Source organism: Ochotona princeps, chromosome 13, assembly GCF_030435755.1.
Source record: "Ochotona princeps isolate mOchPri1 chromosome 13, mOchPri1.hap1, whole genome shotgun sequence".
Lineage (NCBI taxonomy): Eukaryota > Metazoa > Chordata > Mammalia > Lagomorpha > Ochotonidae > Ochotona > Ochotona princeps.
In genome coordinates this window covers 45,815,481-45,836,769 of record NC_080844.1, presented here as the reverse complement: position 1 = coordinate 45,836,769, position 21,289 = coordinate 45,815,481, and the positions used below count along the sequence as shown (strand labels likewise).

Below are 21,289 nucleotides of genomic sequence, written 5' to 3'. Positions count from 1 at the left end.
GGAGACCCAGAAGAAACTCCTGGCTCCTGGAAGCAGATGGTTCAGCCCTTGCCATTGTGGCCGCTTGTGGAGCGAACCAGTGCACAGAAGGTCTTTTGCTCTGCCTCTCCATCTCTCTGTAAATATGTGTTTCCAATAAAAATAAATAAATCTTTAAAAACTAAAATACTTTAACAGGTATCATGGTTACAAAGACCTCTTGAGGAAGGTATGTCCCAGAATGAACTTGCTGTGGTAGAATGAGCATGAGGTTTGGAGCTAGGCAGGCCTACCTCTTATAGCGCAATCTGATCTCTGTGGCACTTGTGAGGTAGGGAATACAATATCTTACAGGCTACTCAGCAAGGAGTATTTTATGTTTCTCTGGGATAAGGCATGGGTTTTACTCATTTAATATAGTGTCTGGTATTTAGTAGCTTTTTTAAAATTTATTTTTATTTTTATTTTATTAATTACATTGCATTACGTGACACAGTTTTATAGGCACTGGGATTCCCCCCACCCCTCCCAAAACCCTCTCCCCATGGTGGTTTAGTAGCTTTTTAATAAGCATTTATTGGAGTGAACCAACAGCAGAAAAATAAAAGTAACTACAATAAAAAGTAGAAAAAAAAAAAAGAAGGGTGACAGATTGGTTCAACTGGCCAATCCTCCACGTCCAAGTATGGGGTCCTGTATGAGCACAGTTCCTGTCCTGGCTGCTTCACTTCTCTTCCTCTCTCTGCTTGTGGCCTGGGAAAGCAGTGAAGAATGGATCAAAGCCTTGAGACCCTACACATGTGAAGGAGACCCCAAAAAAGTTCCTGGTTCCTAGTTTAGGATTGGCTCAGCTTCAGTCGTTATTGCCATTTTGGGAGCGAACCAGTGGATGGAAGATATGGAAGATCTTTCTCTCTGTATCTCCTTCTCTCATAAATCTGCCTTTCCAATAAAGCTAAATAATAAATCTTAAAAAAAATAAAGAAACCAGTTTCAAACTGAACCATAACAGCAATTTCATCAACACAGTCAGACAACTTCTATTTAGATGTTGGGAAGAGTCCGAAATATTCCTTAGTCCAGAGAGAATAATAAACTCATAAAACTCTTGAGTAAGAGAAGTGAAACCAGGACTTGGCTGGCTTAATGAGTAAGCCCAGTTGGCCAGCCCTTTCTCGGTTCGAGGGGAGAAAATTGACTGCAGAACTCGGTCTCTTAAGTTAGCCACTCAGAACATCAGATGGGCATCGGGTCTATAGCCTGCAGCACTCTGAAATCAGCAGCAGGGCAGCCGGAACCCAGGGTTGCTTGGTGGGGTGACAATTCCAGCTGTTGAACTTTCCCCTTCCCTTAACCCACTGCTTTAACAAGGAGCAGGTTCACCTGGAAGGCTTGTGGTAGGTTTGGGTGGGGTCAACATCTGCACGCTTTTAAGTTCTTAATACTGGTGCCTCTGGTCCTCAGACTGCACTTTAAGAACCACTGCTTTGTCCTGTTGCAATCAGTCAACACTACTTCTGTCCTTAGAGGTGTCAGGAAGTCAGTGGGATTCCCAGGGTTGATGTCAGCGAGTCTCAAGACTGGGAGTGGAAAAGAAGGCAGGCACTCAGGAGCTCCCTGGGCCTGAGAGAGCTCTACAAATCACACAGACCATGCTCTCCACATCCCAGAGGAAAAGTACCAACTCCACTGCTCTCATCACCACTATTCTCAGGATAAAGGACTGCATCCCTTAGGTGCACTGTGGTGGAAGCAGATTGAAAACAACTTATTTCTTGGGCTGCTGTTGTGGTGTATAGCAGCCCATGACTTCACCTGCAATGCCAGCATCCCATGTGGGTACTGGTTTGAGTCCAGCTGCCCTGCTTCAGATCCAGCTCCCTGCTAGAGCACCTGGGAAAGTAGTGGAAATTGGCCCAAGTCCTTGGGCCCCTGTGTCCACCTGGGAGAACTGGAAGACACTCCAAGCTTTTGACTTTGGGCTGGCCCAACCCTGGCCACCGTGGCTCTTTATGGAGTGACCACCAGGTGGAAGAGTCTCTTTGTGTCTCTTCTCTCTATGACTTTGCCTTTTAAATGAATAGGAAATAAATTTTTCTTAACAACAACAACAACAACTTGATTCTTCTCGGTGTTGCTCTCACCTCTCTACCTATTAGTTTCTACTCAAGTAATAAGGATCCCATTTGGACATCATGAAGACCTAGCCTTCTAACCAGAACACCTGTTCTGAGATTCCTGAGCCCTGTCGGGTTCAGAACACTATCGTTTCACCATCAACCTTATTTACATCAGGAAGAAATGGCCAGACCAGCTGCTCATTACCTCTAAACACTGCGCCAAATGCCAAGTGTGCCCTGTGCCAAGGGCTTGACAAGCCTGTTTCACGTAATCCCACCATGGCCCTATGTGGTAACTGTTGTAATTGTCTCCATTTTCCAGTCTCAGAGAGTTGAAGTAACTTACCCAAGGTAAATAACAAATGGAATCAAGATCCAAACGCAAATCTGCCTGCACAGTCGTCTGATTCTGGACTGCTCTAAAGGAGGACTGCATTCAGGGGTGAGAAAGCACAGGGTGGCAAACCTAAGCTCCATAACAGGCAGCCTTTCCTAACCACTAGAACTTTGCATCATGAAATGGGCCACTCCGCAGACCTGCACTTCCACCCCCCGGCCAGGAAATGTCAGTAGAGATCTGTTCTGAGGAGCTCATACACAGAGCTACGCCATCAGTGACTCTTAACTAAGTATGATCCAACCACTGAAATGGTAACAAAAAGTATAAAATTCTGCTCATGCTAACATTACAATAAAACATTTCAAGAGAATGTGCCTGGGTATTTAGCCTGTTATAATGCCTGCCTCCTATACTAGAGTACCTGGGTTCAGTTCTTGGCTCCAGCTCCTGATTCCTGCCAGCTCAGACCCTGCAAAGCAGTAGTGACAGCTTGGGTAACTGAGCTCCTAGCACCCACATGAGAGACCTGCATTCCTGGATCCTGACTCAGGCTCCAGGCCAGTTCTAGCTATTGTGTATATTTATGGAGCAAATCAGAAGGTGGGAGTGCTTCTCTCTCTCCTTCCTTCCCTCTCTCCCTCTCAAATAAGAAAAAGAAAAAAAAAAACCTGTGGAAAAACTTGAAGGAAAACCCGACGTTGACAATATGTGTAGTATAATAGGTGCAATTCATTTTTGTCATTACTACTATTAGGAAAACGGTAAAATGTAAAATAAAATTTTAAAAGGCTTTTCATGTTTTCAAGTTACAGGCTGAAATTTCCAGTGATTGGATGCTATTCTGGAGTTTGTCACTGTTTCTCTGAGCCTCATTCCTTCCGCTTATGGCCAATACCATGATTTCATTTCAGGTGTCACATTTTTCCAGAAGCTAAATCCAACCATGGCTCTAGGACTTGGACAGGAAGCTCAGGCACCTCCCTTGATGTCGCTATAGTTCAGGAATGGACATGTAATCCACTTCAGGTCAGAGCTGTCAAGGGACCAGCACAGTGGTGGCAACAGGCTAATTATCCACCCGTGGTGGCAGCATCCCATACAGGTGCCAGTTCATGTCTCACTGTTCTACTACTGATCTGTCTCCGTGCTTATGACCTGGGAAAGCAGCAGATGAAGGCTCAAGTGCTTGGGTCCCTGCACCCATGTGGGAGACTCAGAAAGAAGCTGCAGGCTCCTGGCTTCAGATTGGTTCATCTCTGGCCATTGTGGCCATTTGAGGAGTGAACCAGAGGATGAAAGATCTCTCTTTCCTTCTCTCTGTAAAACTGTTTTTCAAATAAAAATAAATCAAGAATCATCAAGAGGGAATATTGGTCCTACTGAATATGAAGAGAAAGCCCTAGAGGAGTCATTCTTGGGATGAAAACTGTGAAGCTAACAGAACTGAACAATAAAACAGATGGGTCTTTGACAATGTCATTGAACTATTGGATTCATAAACCTGAAACCTCGTACTCTTTTGGACTGCCATTACTAAGGCAAGTATCATCTGATTTAAGCCAGTTTTACATGGGAATCATGACTTTAAAAAACAGAGTGCATTACTTCTAAGGAAAATGGAACTAGAAAAGAGTATAGTGGATGCATTAATTATATTCTCTTATCCTACATTGAAAGGGGCTTGTTAACCCAATAAATGGATGACAGTAATGTAGGACTGTCCATGCCTGCCATTAATTGCTTCAGATTTGTCAAGCTTTATTTCTGGATAAAGTCAGCTCTCTGGGATACCATCACTTCTTTAGCTACACAAATATGAATTTGTAGGCATACACACATATATGTACATAAACAAATATTTCTCACTCCTAAAATTGCCTTTGTAGAATTAGTATTTAATAGGAGTGTTAGTAGAGGGGGACATGAGAAATGGTCAAATGAAAAATAGCTCCAATTTTTAATATGATTTTTATCTTTATGATATTTCATATCTCTTCTGTAAAAACCAACCAAGTCAATTGTTTCCAGAGTTAGCATCTATGTCTCCCCACTATTCTTGCTAAGTCTCTGTTCACTGCAGTGCCGACGGCCTGCAGCTTATTACATCCGTGCTTTTTCATGTCAGTTCACATTTCTTCTAGACATAGGTTAGAGAAGTCTGACTATAATAATTATTACTAATCATCATCATGAGCTCGGATAGTAACCTGATTTCATCTGTTCCTGTGCTTACAGAACAGACTGAATCTTTCTGTCTTGTGTTTTGAACTGCTGGCATATTTTGCCAGCTCCCAGGAACAGCAAGACATTAGCAGTTGCTCTGAGACCTTTTCCCAGGTGAGAGTCTTTGAGGCCAGCACATGGTCCTTCCCTGCCCCTAATTACTTTTTAAGTGCATGGCTGTTCTTTGCTGTCAGCAGTCTCCCGGGGCAGCGACAATTCCCTCCACTAACTGGTAAAGAACTTGGAGAGATGGGATGTTTCTGCCACACGGGTGCAGGGTCCCAAGGCTTTGGGCCATCCTTGACTGCTTTCCCAGGCCACAAGCAGGGAGCTGGATGGGAAGTGGGGCTGCGGGATTAGAACTGGCGCCTATCCTAAGAAAAGCCAGGTTTAATCCCAGTTCTCCTGGTTAAAACCATTAATTGGGTATAAAGAATCTGATTCCTTTTCATAATGGAAATCTACTAAAAACATTTTCTGTGTTGTTGCCCTTCTTCTTGGGCAATTCTTCTTTTTAATCTCTTCCTTGCCGCTCTCCCATGCACACATTCTGGCTAATGCTATTGAGTCATTCCAAGTTGGATTCCAAATACCTTATGTGTCTTTGGTTGGATGTAGGCAGAATCTGGCAATTAAAGGAAGAGCTATTTCCTCAGTGTATACACAAAGGGGTTGTAGACGATCAGTTCGTGTCATTCCAGCGTGTCAACAGGCAACAGCTGGAAGAACTCCATCACTCACATCTGCCCTAGTGACAAAGTCTCTGAGCATTATCACGTCTTCCAGGCTGTGGGCTCAGAAGATCAGAATTTTAGAGAACCTCTGATTACACATGGCTGCTTTCTCCTTAGGAAATTAGATGCAGACTCAAAGAGTTTTATGAGTTTCTGTTGAAGAGAATTCAATCAGGCTGAGGGTAATCATTCTGGAAAACAGAAAACGGGTCCAAGAACGGATTATTTATCTCCTCAAGTTTGAAATAGCCTCAAACTTAGCAGAAAGAACAGATCTATACATTCTTGTCTATTAGTCGCCGGAACTCCTTGTTCTGTTCAATTCTGGATGCAGATGCAAGGGAAAACGTGGTAACCAATTCTTACAGATCCTGGCTATTACAACCTTTAAAACATTTTTTATTTTAAAATTAATTTTAGAAAGGAAAGAAAGGGAAAGCAAGATTATGAAGAGAGTGCAAGAAACTCTCCCGCCTATTGGCTCACTCCTCAAATGCCCACGATGCCAAGGCAAAGCTGAGTGCCAAATACATAATCCAGGTATGTACCATGTGTATGCTAACAACCCAATTACCTGGGCCTGGAGTGATGGCTCAGTGGCTAAATCCTCGCCTTGCATGTTAGTCTCCTATATGGGCAAGTTTGTTTACTGGCTGCTCCACTTCCCATCCAGCTCCCTGCTTATGGCCTGGGAAAGCAGCAGAGGATGACCCAAAGCTCTGGGGCCTGCACCCCTGTGGGACACCCAGAAGAAGCTCCTAGCCCTTGGGTTTGGATCGATTCAGCTCTGGCCATTGCAACCACTTGGGGAGTGAGCCAGTGGTCAGAAGATCTTTCTTTCTGTCTCTCCTTCTCTCTGTAGATACGCTTTTCCCAATTCAAAAAGAAAAAAAGAAATCTTGAAAAAAAAGAAATAAAAAGAAAAAGAAAGAGCTACTATTAAAGAAAAAAGTCAATTACTTCAGCCACTCCCCACTGCCTCTGAAGCACTTTATTGGCAGGAAACTGCAGTTAGCAGCCTGAGGCGGAACGGAACTCAGACATTCCACTATGGCCTGTGCGTGTCTTAACTCTGAGCCTCACCCCTGCCCTGGGTGCTAACCTCCTAATATGGTGTAAGAACTGCCAGAGTTTATTAAGACCTTGGCCAAACCAGGAGATCAAAAGTCCTTACTAAAATGGATGAGTTTCTCCAGAGCCATCCTTGAAAACACTGTCTCTCTAATCCATAGCATCCAGAAACCTCAAGACCTAACATAAGCTGCAGTTCATGTCACAAGAAACACATGAGACTGTGTCTGAGCAGGACACGGTGTTTAAAGGACGGAGGATGCCACTTGTAGTATGATACAGAAGACTCGCCTTGCGAGGGAGACTTCTCTGCATGATAATTCAGCAGTGGCGGTTGGGTTCCACCTCATCTTACAGAAAACTACAGAGGAAAACTTCTGCTAGTGTTTAGTCATCCCTTTAATTGTTTTGTCCAAGATCTCTCAGAAAATGATCATTTTGGAAAAAGCTGAAGTCACAGAGAGAGAAACAAAGCTGAGACCCAAAGATTTCTTGCTTTCTGTATTTAACTGAACAATAAATAAGTAAAGAACCTGAACAAACATCAGAAGAGGAGCCTTTAATGCTGCCAGCTGACAAGCAGGGAGTCCTCAAAAAATTGAGCCCAGAAGGGACGGGGAAACCTACTAATCTCAGCTGCGGAGGTCACGTCCATTGTAACACCACCATCTTACAAAGATTTAGCATTGGTCTTAACAAACAGCAAACAGGAGGTGACCAAGTTAACAGAGCTGAAAATGAATACAAGAATAGAAAGCTTTCACTAACAGAAACTTTGTATTTACCTGTAAGTTTGCATTCCAAGCTCCATAGTCACAAAGTCCCTGCAACGCTGGCAGGATAATTAACACCATAACCAAACCAAATGTTCCCCCAAAAGCCAAGAATCGATTCTCTCTGAAGTTACTGTGTCTGTGAAGGGTAGTCTCATCATAGATTGATTCACAAAATATTGAAAATTAAGGATGGGCCCAACACAGTAGCCTAGTGGTCAAAGTCCTCACCTTGAATCCACAGGGATCCCATATGAGCGCCAGTTCTAATCCCAGTGGCCCTGCTTCCCATCCAGCTTCCTGCCTGTGGCCTGGGAAAGCAATGGAGGATGGCCCAAGGCCTTGGGACCCTGCACCTGCATAGGAGATCCAGAGGAGGCTCCTGGCTCCTGGTTTTGGATCGGCATGGCTCCAGTTGTTGCGGCCACTTGGGGAGTGAATCAACAGATGAAGATCTTCCCCTCTTTCTCTCCTCCTCTCTGTATATCTGACTTTGCAATAAAAATAAATAAATCTTAAAAAAAAAAAGAAAGAAAAGAAAATTAAGTGCAATCCCAGAAAACTGTGTGAACACAGCCTTGGATCACAGAAAAGTACATCGTCTCTTTAAATCTGAGACTTGTTCCATACAAAAGAAGAGGCTCTTAAATGGTCCCACTCACAGGGAAAGCAAACAAGCAATGAATGCATTGGCTGATGTTTAAACAATTTAAACAGAAACGATGTCATGTGGAAGGCCATGATCTTCCTGAGACACTGCAGTCTTTCCTGGCGCTCAAGAACAAAGAGTGGAAAACATGTTTTTCAGCAGGGAACAGGAAGACAGGGATCAGAGAGGAAGAGAAGCGCAAAGGTATGCATAGAGGCAGGTGAGAAGATAACAAAACGGGCACATGGGAGAGGGAGGAGAAAGGAGTAGGAGCTGGGAGAGCTGGTCCAGGACCCAGAAGGCTCCAGCAAGGAGCACGTTCCTGCCCCTGGGCTGCCCTGGTGGTTCCTTGTTGTTATTCTGAAGTAGGATTTGTCTTTCAGAGTGCGTCCAGAGACCCTCCTGCATGGCCTCTGCTGCCCTTGGCAGTCACACTGGACGAGGGCTTCCATACTGCTCTGTCTCCAGCAGTGGCCCCTGCAGCTCACCAAGGCTCTCATCGTGACCACACAACTCCTTCCAGTGTGACCACCCTGAGCTTCTATTGGAAGATTCACATACATTTCTGTGTGTCTGGAAAACGGCTGACACGAAGTACCTCACTGCAACAGTGAGTACAGGGAGCGGCTCTGACAGCTATGTGACTAGAGTTTGTGAAAACAAGGACTACGCATTGGGTAAAAATCTAATAAAGATATTCCCAGTTTTATTTTTCTTTATTTTGCAAGGGAATGAAAAGAAATCCTGCTTGACCTTTTTTTCCCTTTACTTGCCCACTGAGACTCTGACTGGCAAAGCTCTCACACAGTCATGGCCTGAGGCCTCAGCTGGCTTGGTTGGCTGACGCCACCTCCTCTGACCCCTGCCTCCATGGGCTGAGCCAACACCCTTAAAGCAAACAAATAAGCAAGCAAGCAGGGAAATGGCAATGCCTTCAGGCCTCCCTGGCAGAGTTTGGACCTCTCAGACTTGAGTGGGTTCCTGTCCCTGGGCCTACAAGAGTGCCAGGTCTCCCTGACCACTCTGCCCCCATATCTCACCGTGCTCCTGGAGCAGCCTTCCTGCAATACTCCTCACCCTGTCACCACTGGTTTACCTGGTGGTCTCCCTTGCTCCTAAGTCAGAGGATGTGCCTCAAGTATTCTGAAGTCCTTAGCACCAGACCAAGGGCCCAGCACATGGTAGGACTTTATAAATGTTCGAACAAATGGATGTGTGAATACCCAGGATCTCCTCATTTTCTTTGCTTCCATGCTGTGAAATTATCTAATTAGACCAGCTCTGACTCAGTGCCTAAGTCAGTTGCTCTTAAGTGTTTTGTTTTCAGGACTCTTGCCTTAAAAGTTTTGAGGGCCCCAAAATGTTTTTGTTTACTTGGGTAACATCTATCAACCAGTACCTCATTAGAAATAAAATCTTAGGGAAAGTTTAAGTATTTATTAAGTCATTCTTTCAAAGATGACAACAAACCCAACACATGTGAATATACATTGTATTTTTATTTTTTAAAAAAAGCCTATATTTTCTGAGCCCAGCACAATGGCTCAGTGACTAAATCCTTGCCTTGCATGGCAGGATCCCCTATGGGCATCAGCTTGTGTCCCAGCTACCCCCCTTCCCATCCAGCTCCTTGCTTGTGGCCTAGGAAAGCAATAGAGGACGGCCCAAAGCATTGGAACCCTGCACCTGTCTGGGAGACCTGAAGGAAGCTCCTGGCTCCTGTGTTTGGATAGACTCAGCTCAGGCCACTGTGTGGGGAGCAAAACAGCAGACGAAGATCTTTCTGTCTCTTCTTTTCTCCATAAGTTTGATCTGCCTTTTCAATAAAAATAAATAAATCTTTTTTTTAAAGCCTATATCTTCTGAAACAAAGCAAATGATAGTGAGAAAAGTGGCACTGCTATCCATGTTTGCAAACCTCCTCAAAGTCTGGCTTAATAAAAGACAGCTGGATTCTCATGCCCGCTTCTGCATTCAATGTGTTGCAATACGTGGTTTGGCTGAAGTGTCTGAAGAAAATATGAACATATACAAATGTGCTATTGAGTAAGAGAAATACCACAAAGCACAGGAGAGGACAGAGGAAGCTGCAGGGCACCTGGGAGCACGCCTGTCAGAACCATTGCTCAATGCCTTACTTTCAGGACTAGAACCTCTGCATACATCTGGCCAAAATTTTCCAGCAGTTACCACACCATAGCATAGAGATAGTGTTACTGATACCATTATCAGCCCTCAGGTTTGTACTTTAATTCATAGTTTTCAAAGCATTGTCTTCTAACAACCTATCACACATGACTGGTGATTCCACTGAACACAAAATCAAAATTTCCTGTGAACCATAAAGTTCAGAGTTCAGGTTCATTCATCTGGTGAGAGGCAGAGCTAGTGCTCAGACTCCCAGCGTAAGGTCCGGACACCTGCTCTTTCTCCAGCTGCTTAAACAGCAGCACCCAAGTCTGATCTCATCCACAACAATCCAAAACACAGAGATGGGTTTCAGTATTTTCTTAATTTATACCTTGTTGGACAATGACAACTGATGTTCACTGAAAGCCTATGATAGCGCAGGCATTTTTGGTTCCCACATTCCTCACAAAGGCATACTTTATCCTCATCTGAGAAGGAAATCAAGTCACAGAGAAATTTAAGCATCTTGACCAATATTGTTAAAGATGCATGGCTAACAACCGACAGCACCCTCATTTGAACCTCATTCTAGATTCCATGTTCTTTGTATTCTATCTCTGAGTCTTCACAAAAGCCATGATTCTATGTGACCAAATACCTTCCATCACTCATTATAACCTGACAGTGGCCCCCCCACAGATACTTTCTGAACTTCTAATGCATTTCTGTTCTACTCCTCGTGGATTCTAGAAATTCTCAGTCAAGAAAGTAATTTTATTCTAGATTTTCAAGGTCATTTTAACATCTTTTGATCAGGGATGATTCCACCAATTAATGAGAAAAACCTTAAAATCCACTAAAAGAAAGCAGTCTACTAAAATAATAACCAATGAAGGATAAAAAGCATCCAGGCTGAGGGACTCTGCCGGCGCCGACCAACTCCATGGCAACCAGACTGAGCCTTGCCCTGGCTCACAGCCTCTCCTATACAGGCCCAGCTCCAGGTGCACCTCTGAGATGACAATGATGTCTCCTAAAACAAACAGCCACTGTTTCAACACAAAGATGGTCAATGTTTCTCCATCAACAAAAGGCTACAGCCATCCTTCCAAAAGACAAAGGGCTGGAAGCCCTTTCATAAATAACATGATGGTGTGGGGTGGCTGGAGGGGAAGCAGGAAGATCTTTCTCCAGCAATTTCCTTGCTGAGGAGTATCTGTCTCAGAGCCAACTCCACCCACCAGGGATGGTTCTGAATGACTAATCCTCACTCCTGAATGATTCATAATGGCAATATTAACATTCTTCTTGTCTGTGGAAGAGAAGTAATAGTATCTAACCCTTCCAGGACTGCCGTCAGGATCGAATAACATGACAGATCTGGGTCCAGCACAGTAGCCTAGTGGCTAAAGTCCTTGCCTTGCATGTGCCGGGATCCCATATGGGCACTGATTCATGTCCCAGATGCTCTGCTTCGCATCCAGCTCCCTGCTTGTGGCCTGGGAAAGCAGTCGAGGACAGCCCAAAGCCTTGGGACCCTGTACCCATGTGGGAGACCTCGAAAAGGCTCTGGGCTCCTAACTTCAGATCAGCTCAGCTCCGGCCGCTGTGGCCACTTGGGGAGTGAACCAGTGGATGGAAGACCTTTCTCTGTGTCTCTCCTCTTTGTAAACCTGACTTCCCAATAAAAAATAGATCTTAAAAAAAAAAAAGATATTAGGTCTGTCAGCTCTTTGTAAGGTATGAATGGCTGCCGTTATTAGAAGATTGACAGTTTACCCACTTTACCTGCATGGAAAAAAAAAAGATAGCTCTATTTTAGCCAGATGAGATGCCAGGTAGCTTTGGCTTCCAAGCCCACTAAGTTCCCAGAATAAAGCATGAAGGGAAGGAATGTGGGCATACCCAAGGTCAGACTGCCACACAGCTGAGGCCTAACTATGTCAGTGCTTCTTTCCACTCCCAGGAAATCAGATCTTGGAATTGAGAGTCTCATAGGTTGGTTCCCATTAGGAGTGTGAAGGTCCAAGATCTAAGCTCCCTTTCTTTTCCCATGTCCCTCTTAAAGTATATTTATACAATTTACACAAAGTCAGTCCACATTATTAATTAAAATAGGAGAAAACTATTTTCTTTCTTTACTAGGAAAGACAAACACACTAAAGGAAATTGTACTATTTTATACCTATTTAATATAAAAATGAGGAAATCCAATTTTGTGAAGTTGTGACAAAATTGGTGTGATTCACATCACTAATGTCAGAAGTCTGTTTCATCCTCTAGAGAGGCACAGTGACAACCACCGCCAAATACTACGGGGGGATTTCTGTCTTGTGGTCTAGTAATGTATCTCCATTGAAATGTCCAAGAAAATTACTCAATAACAGTTTTTTAAAAAGCAGTAGCAGGTATAGATCTGTAATAGACAAATATTGGAACCAGAAGATAAAATTTTTAGTTGATTGTAGCATGACTACTGTCACTAAGATGAAAATACAAATATACTTAGAAATAAGAGGAAATGTGTAGTAGGCTTTGTGGTGCAGCTTATTAAACCACCACTTGGAATGCCTACATCACGTATCAGAGTGTCACTTCATGTTCCATCTTCTGACTTAGGTCCCTGTTACTGCAACTAGGAAGTGTCAAGTGATAGCTTATGAACATAAATTCTTGGGGCTAGCACCAGGATGTAGCAGGTTAAGCCTCTACCTAAAAAGACAGATTCCACATGGGCACCAGCTTGAGTCTCCACTGTTACACTTCCAATCCAGCTCCCTGCTCATGAATCTGAAAAAGCAGCAAAAGATGGTCCATGTCATTGGGCCCTTGTACCCACGTGAAAGACCTGGAAGAAGCTATAGGCTCCTGGCTCATTGACCAGCTCAGCTCGAGCCACTGGGCCATCCTCTGCTGCTTTCCCAGGCTATAAGCAGAGAGTTGGTTCAGAAGCAAGAGTGGCCAGGACATAAACTAGTGCCCATAGGAGATGCTGGCACTAAAGGGTGAAGGATTAGCTTGCAGTACCACCACGCTGGCACCTATATGATCTTTTGAATAAATCAATAAAATGAAAGAAGATGAACAAGCAAGTCAAATTCTCTCTATACTCTATGAGGGAAGGCAGAGAGCCACCCTTGCTATGATGTTGTAGGTATAGTGAATCAGCATGTAGTTCATGTGCACACAGCGAGGCTGCAGGAAATCCCAGCAGGAAAAAGTCTCAGAATCAGAGTCAGACAAACAGTTGCTAGACAGGAATCATGCTTCTTCCACTTGTCTGCTGTGTGGCCTAGGGCAGGCTGTTGGCAGATTTGATCCTGCTGTGATTGGCGAAATGGATATAGCTGAGCCAATGCCACAGAGGCACTGGGAATAGATGGTGAGATAAAATACAGAGCAGAGGGTTAAACACTGAAACCCACTCAACAAAGGATTGCGTGTTACCAGTGATGATGAGGACGAGGATGGTGGTGGTCATTTAAAGGGTGTTGCTCAGAGGATACATCCTCTATATGTGAAGCCAACTATAAATTCTAAATGGTGTTTTATGTATGTACTTACTCAATGTAATTGAAAGGTAGAGAGAAAGAAAGATCCTCCAACCATTGGTTCTCTCCCCCAGTACTCACAACCAGGGCTGGGTCAGGCAGAAGCTGAGACAGGAATTCAGTTTGTGTCTCCCTTGGAGGTAATAGGGACACACTTCTAGAGTCATTACCTACTGGGAAAGTGGGGTTAGGATTGTGCTGGGACTCAAATCAAGTATGGGATATGGGAGTCCAGAATTGCAGCTTAACTGCTTTGTAAAACACCTGCTAATATTTTATTTATTTTTCATTAACAAATAATTTTTAAAATATTTTTTTTATTTGAAAGGCAGATTTACAGAGAGGAGAGACACAGAATGAGAGACACAGAGAGAGAGAGATCTTCCATCTGTTGTTCAGTCCCTAAATAGCCATGACAGCTAGAGGTAAGCTGATCTGAAGCCAGGAGCCTGAAATTTCTCCTGCGTCTCCTGGGTCTCCCGTGTGGATGCAAGGTCCCAAGGCTTTGGTCCATCCTCTGCTGCTTTCCCAGGACATAAACAGGGAGCTAGATGGGAAGTGGAGCAGTTGGGACACAAGTCAGCACCCATATGGAATCCCATTGCTGTAGATGGAAGCCTTAGCCTATTATACCATGGCACCAGCCCCAACAAATAACAATTCTACAAATATAAATGTATATATACATATACACACATATGGATTATGTTTTGTGAGGTATACACATTGTAACAGGGTAAAATGGGGATAATTAACATATCCATAACCTAAAATATTTATCATTGCTTTGTAGTGAGTACAATTAAAATTATTTTTTTCATTGTATGAAACACACAGTACTTTATTATTAACTATAACCATGAAAATTATTGCTACTGTACTTTCATAAAATACTCTGTTTTCTAGGACATTTTTAAAAACTTATTTATTTTTATTGGAAAGGCAGATTTTACAGAGAGAAGGAAATGCAGAGAGAAAGATTGATTTTGTCTGTTGGTTCACTCCCCAAGTGGCCGCAACGCCCAGGGTTCAGCCAATCCAAAGCCAAGAGCCAGGAGCTTCTTCCTGGTCTACCATGTGGGTGCAGGGTCCCAAGGCTTTGGATCATCCTCTACTGCTTTCCCAGGCCACAAGCTGGGAGCTGGATTGGAAGCAGTGCAGCCAGGACATGAACTGGGACCCATATGGGATGCCGGGTGTGCAAGGTGAGGATTTAACCACTGAGCCATTGTGCTGGGCCATCTAGGGTAGTTTTTTTTTTTTTTTCTTTTTTTTTAAAGATTTATTTTATTTTTGTTACAAAGTCAGATATATTGAGAGGAGGAGAGACAGAGAGGAAGTGGAGCTGCCGGGATCAGAACCAGCGGCCATATGGGATCAAGGCGAGGACCTTAGCCACTAGGCCACGCTGCCGAGCCCCCATCTAGGGTAGTTTTAAATTCACACCCAAACACATACAAATTCATTGAAAAATTATGAGGATTTCCAACACAGAACATATTCCATGCCCCTGTGTAGGCATAGGCTACTCTTGTAGCAAATCCCACATCACAGGCAGACATTTGGCCTAGCACTAAGAAGCTGGTTAAGACTCTTCGCCTAAATCTGATACCTGGGTCCAACTGCTGACTTTGTGAGTCAGCAGTAATTGCTCAAGTAATTGAGTTCCTGCCACCTAAGTAGGCTGGATGAAGTTCTCTGCTCTTGGCTTTGGCCCCAGCCCAGCTTTGTTTATTGCAGTGATTTGGAAAGACAACCAGCAAATGGGAGTGTTTTTTATCTGCCTCTCAAGTAACAATGGCAACAGACATTCCACATCACAGTGGTACAGTTGTTACAAACTGGACCTACAACTTTCACTCAAAGCCCGTAGTGTGCTGTAGGGTTAGTTCTTGGTATTGCATATTCTTTTTTTTTTCTTCTTCTTCTTCTATCTGTTGATTCACTCCCCAAGCAGCCACAATGGCCGGAACTGAGCTGATCCAAAGCCAGGAGCCCAGAGCCTCTGCCGGGTGTCTCCTAGATTGCTTTCTCAGGCCACAAGCAGGAAGCTGGATGGGAGGCAGGGCTGCCGGGACTAGAACCCGCGCCCATATGGGATCCCGGAGCATGCAAGGCGAGGACTTTAGCCACTAGGCTACTGCGCCGGGCCCTGTATTGCATATTCTATGGGTTTAGATAAAATATAATGATGCAAGCCATGTTTGCAGTATCATGCAGGGTAGTTTCACTACCCTAAAAATTCTCTGCTTTCTTCTTCCCCTCCCCAGCCCCTAGCAACCACTGATCACTTTTACAATCTCCATAGTTTTGTATTTACAGACCACTATTTAGTTAGACTTGTAGACTACTTAGCCTCTTCAGATTGCCTTATTTCTTGGAAAGTATTTTTCATAACCCATCTAGAGGATTAAGGGTTTTGAAATTCAACTAGATAATGTGGCAGATAATTACTAGAGATGATTGTGTTAGATCCCTGATACATGTTATCTGCATAAGATAAGTATTATTATGTTTGTTCTACCAAGGAAGTGCCAAAGGTCACAACATTAGTAAGTGACAGAGCTAGTATTTCAGTTTGTGTGACTCCAATGTCCTTATCTTTTCATTAGGCCATAGATTTCCCTCCCTAACACAACTCGTGGTGTCTGCAGCATCTGGCAGTAGTCATAGGAACTGACAGCGGAAGCATGTTGGCCAAGGTGCATCTGCAACAGCATGACTCCAGCCCTTGAGCGACACTATGTTGGCGTCACACCTGTTTCCTGCTGGTTTCTAGGATGAGTCTCTGCAGTGTTTCTACACATGATTCCTCCCCACGCAGCCTCTTTAGGTCTTATCTTTCTAATTACCCCTCCACCCCAATTAAATTGTACTTGCTTCTATCCTGTGGCCTTTTGGCAGGTTAAAAATGTTTAGAATACCTTGGAGGTTTTGGTCTCTAGGAAATTATTTTCTTGAAAGTCAGGGAAGGGGAGTTCACGACCTTGGTGAGTGCCAAAGTGGCCTTACTAAGACCACAACTGACTGATGTGACCTGAAGATGGATCTGAAAAAAATGAAGAGTCAGGGAAACCTAGTATTTCAGCATAAGGGTCATTTTACTAAGCGTTGTAGGAACCATCAGATTACAAAGTGGCTCCAAATTCTGTTTCACAGAAAGCTCTCATTGAAGTTGGCAACTTGTGGGTGTGGACTTCAGTCTTCAGCATCAAAGGAAGTTACATGGCACATCTTCCAGTAGTTTGGTGATTTTTAGATCTTTGCTAACAGTCCAACTCCTCAGCAATTGCAGGTTTCTACATTTAAAGGTTAATTCTCCATAATGCTCTATCACTAGTTGGGTTCATGGCGTTGTACTGTAGCTTCACAGAGTCTACAGTGAGATGAAAAGAATAACAGTCCTGATGTGCAAGATAGAAATTGTGCTAAGTATATTAGTGGGCTATTTAATTTACTTTTGTATCAATCTTACCAGATAGACATGATCATTTCTGAGCTGGCTACTTGCTCAAAATGACACAGTTAATAATTCAAAGTATAAACTGCAATCTGTCTCACTTCAGGGCTGTGGTTCTTTTTTCCTCTTTTCAGATTTATTTATTTTTATTGCAAAGTCAGATATACAGAGAGAAGGACAGACATAGAGGAAGATTTTCCATCCATTGATTCACTTCCCAAGCAGACGTAATGGCCAGAGCTGAGCTGATCCAAAACCAGGAGTCCAGAGCCTCTTCTGGGTCTCCCACGTGGGTGCAGGGTCCCAAGGCTTTGGGCCATCCTCAACTGCTTTCCCAGGCTGCAAGCAGGGAGCTGGATGGGAAGCGGGGCTGCTGGGATTAGAACCAGCACACACATGGGATCCCAGAGCATGCAAAGTGAGGACTTTAGCAGCTAGGCCACGCCGCACTGGATCCAGGACCACGGTTTTTAACCAGTATGCTATAGGGCCCAGTGGCCCCTGAAAACATTGTGAAGCTTAAGCAAAATATTCCATTAACATATTTAGCCCAAGACCATCATCCTGACCAGTGAACTTGCCCACATATCCTAGTTGGCCCAACTTGGGGCTGGTCCATTCTCATGCTTACAACCTTTTCAGTGGCCCCTTGGGGACCTCGGGTAAAGGGCAAATTGTATATTATGCATTGTCTAGCCCACCACAATCTGCCCCTGCCACCATTCTTCTCTGCTCCCTTTCTGTTGCTTATTCTGTGTTGCTGCACATGACGTACATTCACTAAACTCTGTCCTCAGCCCTGGCTCTTGACAATACTTTCCCCTCTTCTTGGAAAGTTTGTTCCTATCTACCTTCAATAAACTAAATGTTCTTAATCTCTCAGTTGTCCAATGAGATACCACTTCCTCTGTCTGTCCTCATCAGCCCCCAGGTTTGGATACAGCAGGAGTATTCTGTGTTGGTCAGATGCCCATGGAATACTTCTAGCAGTACCTGGCATCGTGTACTCCAGGGCTGGAGACAGGAACCGGGGTAGTAGGCAGGCAGAAGAGTTTCTAGGACAAGCCAGGCTCTCAGTGAATGACGTCATGGATACCATGTCCCACAATCTTCTTGAGGAAACCAAACCTCAAGGAAGTTGAACAATTTGCTCAATGTCCCTTGATGGTAAAGTATGACACCTGGACGCAAATCTGTACAAGTTCAGAGCCTCTGCCTGCTATCTCTACTCAGCACCACCTCTAAGAACATCATTGTCACCAATTTAGCGAGAAGATCAAAATTCTTTAACTAGAAGGACAAATGACCAAGGAGAAACAGGAGAGCTACGTCACTCAAACAGTTGAAAAGTCACTGCAGAGAGTCAGGTAAGGCAGTGCTCAACAGAACAGGGAGATTCTACAAACGAGAAGCTGAGCCCTGATGGGAAAGGCCCACATGCCAGTCATCTAAGATGCTCCCATGAGGCCTGGCAATGGAAGGGAACAGAGCTGCTCAACTGTAGTAAAATGGAACACTCCACACTGACAGTAAAGTCCCCACTGACATTGCCCAGGCTGGGCTGCCTGGCCCCTGGCAGGGCACCATGGGAGACAGCAGAGCAGTGACTCTGCATATCTGCACCCCAAACCCGAGGGCCTCTGACACGCTTGGCCTTCAAGGATTCCACAGGGATCAGACTGAGTCTGTGCCCAACATCAGCAAGTCCTGGAAGACCTGCCACTGACCACTGTACTGAGGCTTCTGAAAACAGAAAACATGCATGGATGGGACTTAAGGCCCCTTGGTCCTCACAGAATCCCTACAGAGCCCAGCAGAAACAAGTGCCTTCTGCCCCGCCTTCCTGGAGGGTGCACACTGTGACAAGCTGATGGCATCTGCTTAATGTGATCAGAGCTTCAGCTTCCTCCTGCATAGATCCATGCCCTTAACAGGACCAGTGCCTGCTGGGGCCACTGAGCCCCTAGTGAGCGGGACACCTTAGTTGTGGGCCTGCTGCAGCCTCAGTCAGCATACCATGCACACAGCCAAACACAACCCTCATAAGTGAGGCAAACTTCACTTCCTGTGCAACTTTATAAGGAAATAATTATCCATGTATAAAACTCCTACCCTCTTCTTTGGGCCTAAAAGCACCTGCTGGCCCAACTTCAGCATTCCACATCATGGTTCTTCCACTCTTTCCATAGGCCACCCTCCCATCTGCCACCTGCTTTCCTTGTACTGTAAACAGTGACAAATTATTTTTAAACCAAGGATCTGGAGCTGAGAGATACTGAGTAGGGTCTGAAGACTGATGCATCAGGTTCCCAGGCCATAGCTTACAGAAATGAGTGTTGCCTGCAGGAAGGCAGAGACAGTCACTGCACACAGCTCCAGGACACAGGGACATGGAGGCAGAAGCTACTCACAGAGACAGATGTCCACCAGGAATACGATGTACACCAGCAGCTCCCGCAGGGTGGTCTTGATGTAAGGCTCCCGGTTCTCAGCTGTGTTCTCTGTCAGGGTCGTTCCCCAAAGTCCTAAGGGGCATTGGGAGAGTGATCAGCATGCCTGACAGCAGTGTTGCTCCCAGCCACCCCCACTGCTCTGCCCTGGGACTGTACCCATTTCCAGCTGAGCTTCTCATGCCCATTGCCTTGCCCCTTGACTGAATCTGCCCACTGCCCACACCTGTGCCTGCACTCTCCAACTCCATGAGGTAGGCAGGGTGGGTGCCTTGGATCCTACAGAATGAGGCAGGAAGGAGGCACCTGGGCCAGAGGGGACAGTGTAGGGAAGTACTGTGCCCATGTCCTCACTCAGCCTGGCACCCACGTGCCCCTCTAGGCACCTTAGAGATGACCACACTAGGTTTCCCCCTTTGGACCCGAGTGTGGCCCCAGTACTGGGGCAGGCAGCTCTAACCTAGGCAATTCACAAACTCCAGGGCCATTCTGTGATTTCATGTCTTCTTTGAAACACCTCCTGCTAAGACCTTCAGGTATTCCCTCTACCCCATGCATACCTCTGTGGACCCACGGGCAGCTATACATCAGGCTTGGGGAGAGGCACAGTCACAGAATTATGTGCCTTAGCAAATGGCACTAAGTTCATGAAAAGGTCAAGTCCTGCCGGGGGTGGGGATGATCAGAGAACAAGAAATGACAGCTTACTGGGCTCCCTGTGAGCATTAGGTGTCAGGCGCTCCAGGAGCCGGCGGCCCCCTTTCCTGTGCCTCTGCCTGCTATTAGGTCTGAGCCAAGAATGGAAGCAGGAGTTTTCAGGTTCATCTTCAAAGACCATTGGATTAACGTGTGGGAGATCCAACGTGTGTCTGTGAGGGAGGTCGTGGTTGGTCCATGGGAGATGTCAGGATTGGTCCGTGAGAGACTTGGGGTTGTCTGTAAGGGATTTCGCGATTGGTCCATGAGAGACGGGAGGCGTGGTCCATGGGAGATGTGGGCTTGGTCCGTGAGAGACACGGTGGTTGGCGTGTGAGAGATATGCAACTTGGTTCATAAGAGCAATCAGGGTTGTCCTTGACAGGTACTGGGCTACCTCAGAATAAAAACTCTGAGGTGGGCATTGGGGTGCTGTGGGTTAGGCTGCCACTCCTACCAACTGTGTCCCATATTCAGTGCAGCTGTCCTGCTAATGTGCCTGGAAACGGCAGAGGATGACCCAGACAGTGGGGTCCCACCACACTTGTGGGAGACTTGGGTGGTGTTCCTTGCTTTTTTCCCCTCAACCTATCTCAGCCCCAGGTATTGCAACCTTTGGAGGAACAAACCAGCAAATGGTAGATATCTGTCTCTTCCTCTCTGTCTCACTGCCTTTCAAATAAAGGAATGAATCTAGTAAAATCCTTGACATGAGTCTCAAGGCACATCCCAGCTGTGGCTTTATCACCTGGCCTGGCTTCCCACAGGCATGTACCGTGCCCTGGAAGGGGTTTGACGTTACAAAAGGGCTTGTGTGCCCCTTGGTACTCCTCCGTCTCGGATGCCTGGCAGGAGGCTGTCCTCTGCCAACTCTGGGCTTCCCACCCAGGACTACTATGTTGCTGCAGTGGCCGCATGCCTCTTTCCGGCTCAGGAAAACCTCACCGTGGTGGAGCCTGTCTTGAGTGCTCCTGTAGAGCAATCTTGGTTTCACGTAGCTGAGGGCTGGTCTTTTTTTTTTTTTTTTTTTTTTTTTAAGCTCATTTTTTTTACTGATTACATTGCATTATGTGACACAGTTTTATAGGCGCTGGGATTCCCCCCACCCCTCCC

At 45.2% G+C, this 21,289-nt stretch overlaps 1 protein-coding gene across 1 annotated transcript in view; it reads right to left on the bottom strand.

The window, feature by feature from the left end:
• Positions 1 to 20,318, bottom strand: part of WNT8B (Wnt family member 8B) — a 59,577-nt gene extending 39,259 nt beyond the window's left edge. The window contains exons 1-3 of the mRNA XM_058671091.1: positions 20,189 to 20,318; positions 19,442 to 19,555; positions 10,411 to 10,507 (exon numbers count right to left, since the gene is read on the bottom strand). Coding sequence (XP_058527074.1) covers positions 10,411 to 10,507; positions 19,442 to 19,555; positions 20,189 to 20,318 — 341 coding nt within the window. The remainder of the gene's footprint in view (positions 1 to 10,410; positions 10,508 to 19,441; positions 19,556 to 20,188) is intronic.
• Between the last annotated feature and the right edge of the window lie 971 nt (positions 20,319 to 21,289).